Source organism: Primulina huaijiensis, chromosome 2, assembly GCF_012295235.1.
Source record: "Primulina huaijiensis isolate GDHJ02 chromosome 2, ASM1229523v2, whole genome shotgun sequence".
Classification (NCBI taxonomy): domain Eukaryota; kingdom Viridiplantae; phylum Streptophyta; class Magnoliopsida; order Lamiales; family Gesneriaceae; genus Primulina; species Primulina huaijiensis.
In genome coordinates this window covers 31,944,496-31,957,176 of record NC_133307.1, presented here as the reverse complement: position 1 = coordinate 31,957,176, position 12,681 = coordinate 31,944,496, and the positions used below count along the sequence as shown (strand labels likewise).

At 34.0% G+C, this 12,681-nt stretch overlaps 3 protein-coding genes and 1 pseudogene across 7 annotated transcripts; 1 reads left to right on the top strand and 3 right to left on the bottom strand.

Annotated features, from left to right (window-relative positions):
• The window catches only part of LOC140958492 (large ribosomal subunit protein mL102 (rPPR5)-like), a 3,486-nt pseudogene extending 3,455 nt beyond the window's left edge, over positions 1-31 (bottom strand).
• Positions 32-535: 504 nt separating this feature from the next.
• Positions 536-1,216, bottom strand: LOC140962010 (cyclin-dependent protein kinase inhibitor SMR4-like). Its single transcript, XM_073420856.1, has one exon. It carries the CDS (start codon positions 916-918, stop codon positions 715-717), a length of 204 nt encoding a protein of 67 aa, XP_073276957.1. The 5' UTR covers positions 919-1,216; the 3' UTR covers positions 536-714.
• A 2,774-nt stretch (positions 1,217-3,990) lies between these two features.
• Positions 3,991-7,308, top strand: LOC140971747 (UPF0161 protein At3g09310-like). 3 transcript variants are annotated; one of them, XM_073434189.1, is made up of 6 exons: positions 3,991-4,201; positions 4,339-4,408; positions 4,506-4,565; positions 4,837-4,977; positions 5,257-5,339; positions 7,025-7,308. In XM_073434189.1, exons 1-5 carry the CDS (start codon positions 4,082-4,084, stop codon positions 5,313-5,315), a joined length of 450 nt encoding a protein of 149 aa, XP_073290290.1. In that variant the 5' UTR covers positions 3,991-4,081; the 3' UTR covers positions 5,316-5,339; positions 7,025-7,308. The 3 variants fall into 3 exon arrangements, with proteins under 3 accessions (XP_073290290.1, XP_073290288.1, XP_073290289.1); XM_073434187.1 differs by having other exon boundaries at positions 3,991-4,207; positions 7,025-7,306; XM_073434188.1 differs by lacking the exon at positions 7,025-7,308 and adding an exon at positions 5,580-5,716 and having other exon boundaries at positions 3,991-4,207.
• A 2,291-nt stretch (positions 7,309-9,599) lies between these two features.
• Positions 9,600-12,588, bottom strand: LOC140971746 (scarecrow-like protein 9). Of its 3 annotated transcripts, none has more exons than XR_012174365.1 (2): positions 9,769-12,579; positions 9,600-9,674 (listed from the first exon to the last, which is right to left on the bottom strand). XR_012174365.1 is itself a non-coding variant. In XM_073434186.1 (2 exons), the coding sequence occupies exon 2, from the start codon at positions 12,069-12,071 to the stop codon at positions 9,825-9,827; it is 2,247 nt and encodes a 748-aa protein (XP_073290287.1). In that variant the 5' UTR covers positions 12,072-12,107; positions 12,487-12,588; the 3' UTR covers positions 9,600-9,824. The 3 variants fall into 3 exon arrangements, 2 of the variants coding, with proteins under 2 accessions (XP_073290287.1, XP_073290286.1); XM_073434186.1 differs by having other exon boundaries at positions 9,600-12,107; positions 12,487-12,588; XM_073434185.1 differs by having other exon boundaries at positions 9,600-12,220; positions 12,487-12,579.
• Between the last annotated feature and the right edge of the window lie 93 nt (positions 12,589-12,681).

The following is a 12,681-nucleotide window of genomic DNA, read 5'->3' as shown; positions in this document are numbered from 1 at the left end:
GACACGAAAAGTCTTTTTCAAAACCTAGCATTAAGGGCGTTACGAAACCAGCTAAAAATTTACATTTAGAAAACAGTTGATATAAATTAATCTGGTACGATTCTAAAAAAATTAGTATAAATTCCATCCTAAATGCTTATATTTTACCTCTATTTATACTTTTCCTTTAATTGTTTTACACATTTGATCACTGATAAAAATAACCCCATCGCTTTTTATCATATCAAAACTAATTATTCATTCTTCTTCGTTAAATATCAAATGAGAATATTTAAACAAAAAAGACATCATGCATGCAGTCATTGTTGGTACAAATAAACTTTTAATCCAATAGCCTGATGAAGAACATAACCATATTTGAGTTATTAAAAGTTGGTGATTAAAAGAGAATAAATTGTACACAGATACAAAAAATTTGCAAGTGGTTTGAGAAACTCCAACGACAGCAAATTAATGGCTTGATCTCATCTGGGAACACATAAAGGCAATATATTTCATTAAAAATCTCTCATGAGATACACACACTCACACACACACGAACAATTCTAAAAATAAAATTATTTTCCTTGCTAGATTTGATGCATGTATAACTTGAGAATTCTGAAACGGCTCTTTTTCATTGTGTCTTTATGGGGAAATTATTGAGGAGGCTGGAAAATGAGATACACAAGGAAGAAGAACAAAATACATTCCCAGCTATATTACAAGCTAAACCTAAGTCCAAGCTTCTTGCCTCGTCACGCTGTCGAAGAAGGAATCAAGCTCGGGAGGGTGGAAGTAGCCATTCTCTGGTGGAGCCCGTCTCTTTCGTGCCTCCATATTCTTCTTCCTTGGCGGCGGTGGACACACTTGCGCCGCCTGTATTTGGCACTCCTGGTTCCTCGGAGTCTTGCAGCACTCTGGTTCCTCTAGCTCCATTTTCACAGCCCCTAATTAAAGAACCCTGCCGATATGATCCTTTATACATATACAGCTCCAACTTTTTTTAACCTAGAAACCATTCAGCAGGCTCGTAATGAACCTTTAATTGATGGGTTCACGAAGAATCTTGTGCAATCTATTAAAGTTTTCTGTTAAATAGCTAGCTTCGGGTAAGGACTAAGGAATATAGAGCATATATTATACAGTATAATACGGATGAAGGTGGCGGCAGTTGAGAATTAATTCTCGCCTGCTGTTTCCGCTGACGTGGAGCATGGGCCAGCGCCGTTTATCTGAATTAGGGCGGCGCGTGGAAGTGTTTAGGGTGGCTTTTAATATGAATTCTCGGATTCTTTTGGGGTTTGCTTCGGTTTCCGCGATGCCATGGGAATTTGGAAAGCGGACGTACGAAGAATATAATGGAGTTTAACAGGGGAATGAGAAAGATGTGAAGGTACGTATATGTACTACTACTACTGGTAAATAAAATAATCCAGGATTTAAAGAGTTTTGAAATAAATTAGTCTTCTCGGGATCTCGATCGTGTTTTTAAAAATACACATAAAAATCTGTACCAGATTTGGTAAGATGTCAAACCTGTTCAATTTTACCATTCTCTACCATATTTATCTTATCAAATCATACATATTGAAGTGAATCTCATGTGAGATAGTTTCACGAATCCTAATCTATGATACGGGTCAACCCTACTGATATTCAAAATAAAAAATAGTAATCTTAGCATAAAAAGTAATATTTTTTCATGGATGACCCAAATAATAGATCTGTCTCACAAAATACGACCTGTGAGACCGTCTCATACAAGTTTTTGTCAATATCTTGCAGTGATTAACTTTAATTAATTTCTAAAAATATATCATTTTTCTTTCAAATGGGAGAGTTCGAGATATGTGTAAGACCTTCCTCCCCATATGTTTTAAAAAATATATCATTCTCGTCTTTTTTAGACTAAATTACTTGAGTTTAGCATGTATTTTCTTCTTTTTGAAGTTTTCATTATATTAAAAAAAAAAAAATCAAAACCTTGTTTTTGGACGGGCTAAGTCATAGCTGCGCTAATTGTGAATATTACAGTAAATGGCGTACATAGCTGTGGCTACCACCTACTTGGGAGTAAATATTTGTACCTTCATCATGTGATATATTATTTTTTATTTTATCATTCATCTTTATATTTTTAATATATTGTAATGTGTAAACTTGATAATTTTAATATTCTTCTAAAACATTTAGTAATTAAGGCGTAAAATACTAAGAAATTGTTTATTAAAAATTTTTCACATTCTGATCTCCACGTTATCTCATTGTCCTAATGGAAGTAAAAATTGTAATTAAATTTGAATTTACGAAAATAATTTTTCGAATGATGTTTATATTATGTACATACAGTGCATGTGATCTAAACAATGTGCACTATTATTATAATAAGCCAGAGGCCACATAGGTTATGCTACATATTATGTTTAGTCGCATTTATATTTGTTTGTTATGTGTGTGTGTGTGTGTGTGTTTTATAATAAGATTATTATTATATGCTATAAAATATATGTATATTATGGGGAATTATGATTTTAGTCCACATATTTTTGCATAAAACGCTTTTGATTTCTATATATGTAATTTTAACAATTTTGGTCCCTAAACTTCAAAACAAGTGACATAGTCCTTCCCGATACCTTTAACCACAAAGTTATTGGCAAAGACTGAATTTGTCATACTTTTAAATTTTATAGACCAAAAGTGTTACGTTTAAATTTTAGTTGAAAATAAAATTTATATTTATAAGGATAAACATGACAAATAAAATTCACATATAATATAAATTTATTGTCTTATTTTATTACATACATATACACAATTTTGTAATAATGAAATTTTAACATAGGGAAAAACATAATAAATTTTAAGTCAAATAATCTAATTTATTTGTTAAAATAGTTTTTTTATAATTATTGTTTTAAAAAAAAATAATGATTTTTTATTGAGTCGTATGGATACTCAATCTTTTAATTATAAATAAATTTGAATAATGTCAAATCATTTGTAACTTAATAAAAAAAAATTCATAAATGTAATAATAAAAATAACAAGATAAATAAACTAATAATGTAGATTTATTTCTATTCTAATTTTTGTCGTAATGTTTTTAGTCCTTTAATATTTTAATGCAATACTTTAGTCATTTTTTTAAAAAAAAATTCGTAATTAGTTGTTGCCATTAACTTCAGGCGATATGTTTTAAATTTTAGAGACAAATTCTTCTGTTAAAATATTATCCGGAAACAAAAATGTTTTGTGCAGCTCAATTATTTTTTAGTAGGTTTTATATGAGACGGTATCTGGGATTTATTTATGTGAAACGGATTGATCTAATCTATATTTAAAATGAAAGTAATATTTTTAACATAAAAATAATATTTTTAACATAAAAATAATATTTTTCATGGTTAAAATCGGATAGAATATATATATGTTTCACAAAATTGACTGTGAGACGGTCTTACATGAGTTTTTGTGATTATTTTTACTACAAAAGGTATGTTAAATTTTGATTATATTTAATTTAAAATAATATGTTACAAAAATTGATAATGATAAATTCAAATCATTCTACAATTTTTGTAATTATTTTACCATGTTAAAATTTTGTCTAATTTTTTTTTTCAAAATTTATATGTATATTATAATAAAATACACATTATAAATATATTCACTTCATAAATGTAAGTTTATTTATCATATTATTCTCACTAATATTATTTTTAGCTTTAGTACTCTCTAAAATTTAATAAAATACACATAATAAATATATTCACTTCATAAATGTAAGTTTATTTATCATATTATTCTCACTAATATTATTTTTAGCTTTAGTACTCTCTAAAATTTTTAATATGATGTATCCCTAGCTGGTAATTTTATTGTTAAAACTAATGGTACAAATTAAATATATCATATTTTTTAAAGTATAAAAGTAAAAATATTGAAGGACAAAAACGTTTTAGTATAACAGCAAGACAACGAAAATCAACATCCACCGTCAATTATTACAACCACCGTCAAGAAATACAAAAAATACAACCGGTAATCTTGAGCCGTCACCGAGGCCACCGAAATCCCGGCAGCCGGCTGCACAAAAATGGCGATAATTTCGACTATCAACTGTAAACATTATCACGAACTCTTCCACTTCAACAACCCTGATTCCAAACTTAATCCTTCCCAATTATCGAGACGGTTTCAGAAGCACCATTCTTCAGTTACTGTACTTTTTTTTAACTCCTAATTGCTTCATATTTCATTTATTTTACGTACTCATTGGTCGATTTTACTACTATTTTGCCAGTTATTTTATTGGTTACTTTCTACGGGTTTTTCTTCTCCGTTTTTTGGTAGTGGAAAGAGCGACGTCGTTTTGGGGTCGTTAGTTGTTCAGGCGAGGATTCGGGTCAGACCGGTGCACAAGGTAAGCTCGAGTGATGATTTCACTGAGTTATGTACATATTTTGAAATTATTGCAGGTTTTTTAGTGAAATTCATTTGGTTTTTGTGTCATGTTTCAGATGATGAAAAGGTTAGTGTAGGCGTTAAAGTAGCATTGTCCATGCTACGGTTCTACAAACGTGAGTTCTTCCTAATTCAACGTTTAATGATTTAACAATGTAGATAAATTTATCAATAACTTAATAAACTTCCATTATCTGACGGCAATAACATGAAATGAAATGTAATCGGGAACCTGAGCTTATGTGATCGAGTAGAGAAGTTGGTAGAATCAAGTGTTACCGTTTACTTTCCCCGTATTTTACTTTGTGAAAAACAACTGACTGTGTCGCAGTCAACACTTTTCATTAGTTAATCTTGTTGAGCTTGTTTTAATGGTGATTGTAACAGGAGAAATCTCGCCGTTGTTGCCAAATAGTTGTCGGTATGTTCCGACATGTAGTGAGTATTCGATGATTGCTTACAAGAAGTATGGAGTTGCAAAGGGGACCCTATTGACTGCCTGGCGCCTTTGTCGTTGCAATCCTCTTGGTATATATTACCCTTTTTCCAATTTGTTGTATCATATACAGAAGCACAAATCATTCATGTATTATTTTGAAGATGCTCCTGAGTTCTGCTGTAAGCCAACTGTTTCAAAAACTGTGCAATGCAAATAATTGGGTGTTTTGAATCCTTGTGTACACAAAAGTGATTGGTTCTGTGACAAGCTTTTACAATTGAAAGCCATTCATTCTCGACATTTTGAAAATTATGTGCTCTATTATCATAAAATAAGATAAAAAATATGTTAGTTTTTGAATTTGATAGGTGGATCCGGCTTTGATCCCCCTAGATGGTTTGATGAGACAACTCCACCCGAGCAGTGAATTACTTTGGTTGGGAACGACACGGTAAATAAGTGCTTATTTTGCATTTCGAAAATATGTAATTGCCGGAATATGGGATAAACAATAATTTATCGGGCATAAAGCCAGCATCTTTTAGCATAAACATCATTATTCTTCTGTCCTACTGTTCCTAATTTTTTAGATGTTATAGAAGTTTCTCGGATTCTATTATTGTTTGGAAGTTTTGTTTTTGAAGATTTTAATGTCCTTGAGAACAAAAGTTGATCAATTTCTTGAGTTCAGTGGTTTATTTGCTGCTACTGCTGTGGAAAGTATGTAGAAATAATACTGCCACCAAAGCATCAAGTCATGCAAGGGAACTTGGAATCTGGTCCAAGTAACTTCACAATTTTATGGCCCTAAATATTATTTTGGACCGAGTTTTGGTAAAATGGACGAATAATGATCTCTTAGAAGTTTATCGTGGGTAACTCTAAAATAATATCTGCCAAAGTACAGAAAGCTAGATCTGGTCGAGTGAAAAATGCATGGAATTCAGGAATTGTAATGATTCTCCCTGAAATAACGTGTGGATGTGCATGAAAATTCTTTTGCTGCCTAGTTTTGTTCCATTTGGTGATTACTGGGTTGTCTATCAATCTATGGTTGAAACATTTTTAGGTTACTTATCAGGTGCATCTATTTATGATTTTTAAAGGTCTTGTCCTAGAATTTTCCTTTTTCTTTTGATCTGATGTCGTGTAAGTGGATGCCGTTTTACTTATTACAGCTACGGGTATATCAAAATATTCAGTAGTTTATGGGTCCTCTCGACAACTGAAAATTTTCTTTGCAAACAATTTACAATCCTCGAGCAGCCAAAGTTTTTTTTTGCTTTAGCACTGAAATGAGCTAGGAGTTGTTACCCGATTCATGTTTCCAAAAAAAAATTAACTAGAACTTGCAAAACTCGACAATGAACCTCGAAATTACTTGCTTTCTCCATGATTATTCAAGTACTCAAACTCAAAATAATACTCCACACACAAATGAGTTAAGAAGCAGATATGAGAACTTTTGGTTTTGTGAACTAAAGTTTATCTTCATTTATTGTATGGGGGCTGATATTGTGTCTTTCAATTCTTGAAAAGGTGCCTTCGAACATTATTCAGATAAAGTAGACAGTTGTTTATTGACAGTAAGAGCTGTTTACACCAGTGTCGATTAATCTTTTTGGAATCCAGTCTTTCTGCTATTCTGTATGTCCGCCTTGTGGCTCCGCTATATATTGTTTGAATTTGTATCTTTGATGTTGTAATGAAGCTCTCTGTTTAGTACTAAATTGTGGTTTTATGAACCAAACAGCGCAAGGAGGATAGTTCAGAATATTCCTAAAGTTTAGATATTATGATGCAATATGAATTGCGATGGAGTTTCCTAGTTGGCCTGTCGCTTACATCATTCAGGGTCATATTACCTCATCTGATACGATAAGCTTTGTTAAGTGGTTCCAAATGCTCTTTGTTCATACAGCCTCGGCTTTCTTTTCATTTTTGAGAGTCGCCAGCCATCTAGTCGTTATCTCGGTTCTTGTAGTATACCTGCTGTTTAGATATTGATATAATGTTGTGATCGATGCCATGAAATCATACATGACCCCCGTAGTCTTGACTTATATTTATATCATAATAATGATGTCAATAATTCTTGGAGTCCCTGTAATCCAATTTGGAGACTTTTTTATGCAGCTGCAGAATATGATGCATCAGCAGAATGGAGCCGCAATTTCATCCAATCACCATTAATGGTGGCTTTGAATTTGCATTGGCTGAAAGAGAGTGGTCGAACAATCTTTTGTTTGATCTTTACATATACGTATAATAGTGATCCACTCCAAGTATATATTAGTGCAAGTATTTAGTAGAATATGATACTGGTTAAGTTGTAAGTCATTATTTTTAGAAAATTACTTTTCTTGTGTTTCCTTGTGCGTCTTTTTTGTGGGTTGTATACCATTCAGTAAAACAATTTGGTCGAAGCAACCCAAATAAGATAACGTTTCTTCTTAACATTTGGTCAAGACGCATGAATTGATACATCAAGAAATAAGAAGTGTTGGCAACCTGCAAGCAAAAGTGAGTTTACATTTTTCATATTGTTAGCTCGATAACATTTCAATTCATTTGTTAAGGTTGCCTTTACTTGAGATTAGACTTGGTCATGGGTCGGTTCGAGTTGGACCTTGCGGGTTAGGGTCGGAAAAATCCTGAACATTGACCATAACCGTCTATAGCAGCTATAGGCCAGGTCGCAGACCCGGTGGTCTGGGACCGGTTCTAGGTCCAATTCAGCGTATTTTTTAATTTTAAAAAAACAAGTGAAAAGAATCTTAATTATTATTTCAAAATATCATAAATAATTATATATATACATTAAATAAAAATTATAAAAAAAATGCCAATATCAGATTTAATGTTTCGATTCTTTCTTGTCGATGTTCCTTGATTATTGCAAAACAATATTGATAATGCTTGCATTTTCTAAATTTTCTTGCACGTCCTTCATCAATTTAAATTCTTAAATCTCATCTACTAATGTGGAATTAGACATTCATCAATTTTTTTTAAAAAAAATTAAAATATTATCAACCCGTCGAATCGATGAGTTTTAGATCCAAAAAACGTAACTGGCTCACATATGGACAGTTATGAGCACAATTTCGGTCAAACCCGTTGACCCATTTAACCTGCTAGTAGACCATGGGCCGACCCCGATTCAGGTACGAGTCAAACCGGAACCATGGTCAGGTCTACTTGAGATGACGAACATGGGATAGGACAATTATTCCCAATTCATTTAGTGTTTACTTATAAAAATTAAATTTTCTTAAATCCAAATACTCATTAATAATTGGATTTTGGCATTATTTTTAGTCATTAACGAATAAGAATAAATAATTTATGGTCGGTATAAATGGAAGAAAGCAAAAAAAAAAACCCTAATATATCATTCCTTTCTAATTTGTTAGTTAAAATGCAAAATTGTTATTTTTCTTTTGATCACAATTCTAATCACAACCTTAATCGATTAAACTAAACACATTATTATTTATCGTTTCATATATTTTTGCATTTATTTTAATAATTATCAAGTAAGTTATCTCTACACAATCATGTCGCCGAAAGTAAAGATAAACTAAGATTGATGTTAGTGTTGGGATTGTGGGAAGAATTTATTGTGTTTACACACACCTATGTGGCAGATCTAGCAACACAACAATCGGAACAAGATATTTAATATTTTAATGATATTCAATATATTATAAGGTTTATTAAAAGTTCCACTAGGACTAAGTCCAAAAGTGAAGAAAGGATTCCATGTACTTTAATAATCATTTATTAATTGCATGGTGGTGTACCATCATTTAAAGCCTTTGGAATTTTTTAACCAAAAACCCGAGTGCAGGTGAGTTTAAATGCTTTCTTGATCTTGCAAATATTAGTATTTTTCACAGTTAGATTCGAGGTAAAGAACATGTTTGGGGCATTAACGTTGTCAAGTAGGGCATTGGTTTTTGTGTCATCATTATTGTACTCAACTAGAGGTTTTCCATGTAATGTTTTGTGGCGTCCCACAAGTAGATGACATGAACACTGAAATTATATCTTTTTTCAAGGCCCCCACAAGTTGAGATCTCATTTAATTTAATTTAATTTATTTATGTACTTTTCAGGAGTCTTAATTAAACGAGTCTCTTTTCACAAAATTACAATTTGGACACCTTTGCCTAAATGGGAGAATCCTGTAATTTTAAAATGCATTTCGCATTCCTTTAAAAATTGACATAAAACTTGCTTTATTTTCCTGATCAATTCTAAAAAAATCTTCTATTGATTCACCATTCGCTAAAAATGGACGAAGTTATCTATTGATTAAAAGTAGACGATTTGCCCTCTTGATCCACCGCACTTTTGTGGAATTTGTGATGAGATTCTTTGGCTGGAAATTTGTGGGCAATAAACTCTTACAAAGAGCAGAAACTGTGTCAAAATTTCCTTCATATTTGAAAGTTGAAACAGCTCCAGAAAAGTCATATTCATAAAACATGGAGGATTTACTCTTCCAGATACAAGTGAAAAGTTTTGCCACATCATGCAAGTAAGGAAGTAACATAACAAAAAATGCTACAAAATTGAAACAGAATATCCGAACAAGAGAACTAGACTGTTCTTATTTTTTGTTAGAAAAACTTCATTGCAGCAAGAATGCAGATCACAAAAAGTATACAATGGGGCGTAGAGGGGCATACATCTATGCTTGAGATGATACACAAACATTTTCATTCAAAACAGCGAAAACCTTTTAGGTAAACCAGACTGCCGGACAACTCGTTAATTCCTTTGCATCAGAATGAAAAGGCAACATCAGCATAAAGAGGAGATGCTACATTAGAGTTTGTATTGGAACAAGTGAGAAGAGATGCATATTTTACCTCGAAACATTGGGTTGGGGTCGCAAAATCTTGTATATCATGGATAAACTTATTTCTCAAATAGGTTTCCAGCATGAAATGGCGTAGATTATCCGCCCTTTCCAGCCCATTAACATCCAATGGCCATCTTCATCTATTACAAAATCTTTGTGGTAACACGTTCTCACCTTATATATTGCCCCTTTCATGATCTCCCTTTCGAAAGGGATGTGGATGAAACCTGCCCTAAGATCACGTACTTGCCACTGTTTATAAGTTTCTGGCCTTTCAACTCTCTCCCAGCCTTCGCAAGCTATGACATTCAATGCTTCTTTCCCAAATATATCTTTCTCAATCAGCAGTCTTTCTTGTTTCTCCCGAGGTATGTTTGATTCCAGCATGTCGAATAGTGCAGAGAAGTGGAACAAAACTTCCCGAAACCTGGTGACAAAGAATGGCGTGCTATATGCTCCATTGAGTACACCATGGATGAATAAAGAGGGATCGATTTTCCTAATCAGGTTGAGAACCGCTGTTCTTGAACTTTCTGCAACCACCGACTCATCAAGTAAGTTCCTGCCTCGATACAAGCAGGTGACAACCACAAATTCATCCTTGTCAATCTTGAGATCCTCCATTCTGATTGTTTCCCACTTTTGGGCTATAGCATTGTACTCAAAAGGAAGGTTAAATTTCTCAGCATAGTGGGCCAATCGGCGCCCTGTCTCCTGAATTCTTTCCGCAGGTCTGAAGCCAGGTTGCGGAAAGTCTATTCCAGTAATCCGAACCTTAGGTGGACCACCTTTTCGCGCAGCAATACGCTGAATAAAAGTAGGCCACTGGAAGCCATAAAGGATACCGAAATCTATAACATGAACTCTCATTGCCTTTTCTGATTTTGTGATTATTGTCTTATTCGAGGCAAAATTAGTTATCTTCCTGAATGGAGATGATGCAAGATAAGTATAGTAAGCTTTCAAGTAATCGGCAGCAGTTGTTCTTCTATTAACAAGGGCTTTATGTATCTGGCTACCAGTGCCAGCCAAACGTGCTTCTAGGCCATCAGCAAAATAGTGAGCCAATCTCTGATTCCCGTCACCGAAAGGAGACGAATGCTGCCTGATCTGTTTAAGAAGTTCTTTGGCATTCCGATGATCGTCAGCAGCAACAGCTTGGGCACAATTTATCAGAAGGGTTCTCAAATCAATAATTTGTTTTTTCCGGCTCTGTTTCTTGCCACGGCTCTTCCCACCACTCGATCCCTTTTGTTTCCCATTGCATTGCATACCTTTACTTGCTGCGCGTTGCAGGTCAGCCCGGTAAGCTGCAAAATTCTTTCCATGCTCCCCCAAGGAAATAAGCAAGACATTATCAAATTCCTCCATAGGCACATCAGACTCTCTAAAAATAGCAGGAAGCTTGCTATTTCTTTCTTCTTCAAAATCAGTATCGAAATTATGACCATTTTTCTTACCCTTTGATCGAGAAGGTGAGCATTCTCCCACCTCATCTTTCTTCCCCACCTCAATTACCCCTTTGACAGATTCTTCTATAGAATTTTGAGCTAAAAAACCATTCACGTCCACACTGATTAACAATTTATTTTCACCAGGAAGGAACTTGTTTGCTTCTTCCACCCCCTTCTTGAAATTCCATACAGATTGACCTTCACCATGTGTTTCACGCATCTGCAGAGGACTTATAGCCGAGTCCGAGAAAACATCCGCGACATTGTATAAGCTATTTGACACAGTAACAGACGAGTTGGGAGTATGATTGGTTGTATGACATCCTGCGACTGAAGTTTCTCTATATAAAGGACCCTTGATCCACCTCGGATCGACTACATCAATTAGGTAACCATTGTCATTACTCTCTCTGTGTGATAAATTATGGGGATTTATGCAACGATAACCATCTGGGATCTTACTAAATTGATTAAACAAAGCTGGTTCCGGCTGAGGAGAAGGTGGATATTTCTTACCAAGTACATCATAGAATGACTTTTCTTGTGCTTGAAGATCCAACGACTCTTGAAGCATATGTGTCTTGTCCTCCATGTCTTCTTCCATGAGCATCTGATCTATATACCTCAAAACCACATTGGAAAAGTCACAATCGCCTTGATATTCATCCTCGGTTTCCACACAAGAACTAGAGATGGTACCATTTGAAATGGGCTGGTTCGCCACCAAACCTACCTCTCCAATATTATGTTCTTGAAAGCAACTTTGAAACCCCTGTCCATCAACTAGCTTCTGATCTGAATTACTAATATCTGACCTACTTCCATTTACTAGTTTCCAATTGGATAACTCGCCCATGGATTGATTCCTCAATTGAAATCCATTCTCGGGATTCTAGAGTCATGAAAACGTAGATCCATTTCAATCTACTTTATCAAGAAAATGTATGTTCTGTGACATAAATACTCAAACTTCCAAGATTTCCTCTGCAACTTGTAGCACTCAGCCTTACATGAAAAATGCACTACTCACATATTTAACAGCAGTTTCAACTCCGAAAAATCATCAAGATTGAATCTTTGAACATGCTATAGATGCAAAAATACATGCTGAAAAACAGTCATCGGTACATTTTCCACAGAATCGGTCATTTTTTATACAATTTATTGCTCAGAAAGGACATAATTTCTTTCTGGGCAGCCTCATGAAAGCCCAAGAAACTGACTCAGCATGGAACAAACTAATAAAAACAAACGCATGTCAATTAGCGTACCTCAGGAAAAGGGAAACTCTAGCGGAAAAGCGTAGAAAGATTATTTAGTCTTCAGAGGAGGAGAGATTTAGGACTAGAATAGAAAACAGTGCTCCGAAGTTTGTGCATGTTATAAAGAGAGTATTATTTTTTTAGATGGCAAAAACTTGTGTGAGACGGTCTCACGGGTCGTATTTGTGAGACGAATCTCTTATT

Coding starts and splice junctions, on each gene's coding strand:
- LOC140962010 (XM_073420856.1), bottom strand. CDS start 918: ATGGAGCTAGAGGAACCAGAGTGCTGCAAGACTCCGAGGAACCAGGAG.
- LOC140971747 (XM_073434187.1), top strand. CDS start 4,082: ATGGCGATAATTTCGACTATCAACTGTAAACATTATCACGAACTCTTC. Junction 4,566..4,836: donor CATGCTACGGTTCTACAAAC/GTGAGTTCTTCC, acceptor TGATTGTAACAG/GAGAAATCTCGCCGTTGTTG. Junction 4,978..5,256: donor TTGTCGTTGCAATCCTCTTG/GTATATATTACC, acceptor TGAATTTGATAG/GTGGATCCGGCTTTGATCCC.
- LOC140971746 (XM_073434186.1), bottom strand. CDS start 12,071: ATGGGCGAGTTATCCAATTGGAAACTAGTAAATGGAAGTAGGTCAGAT.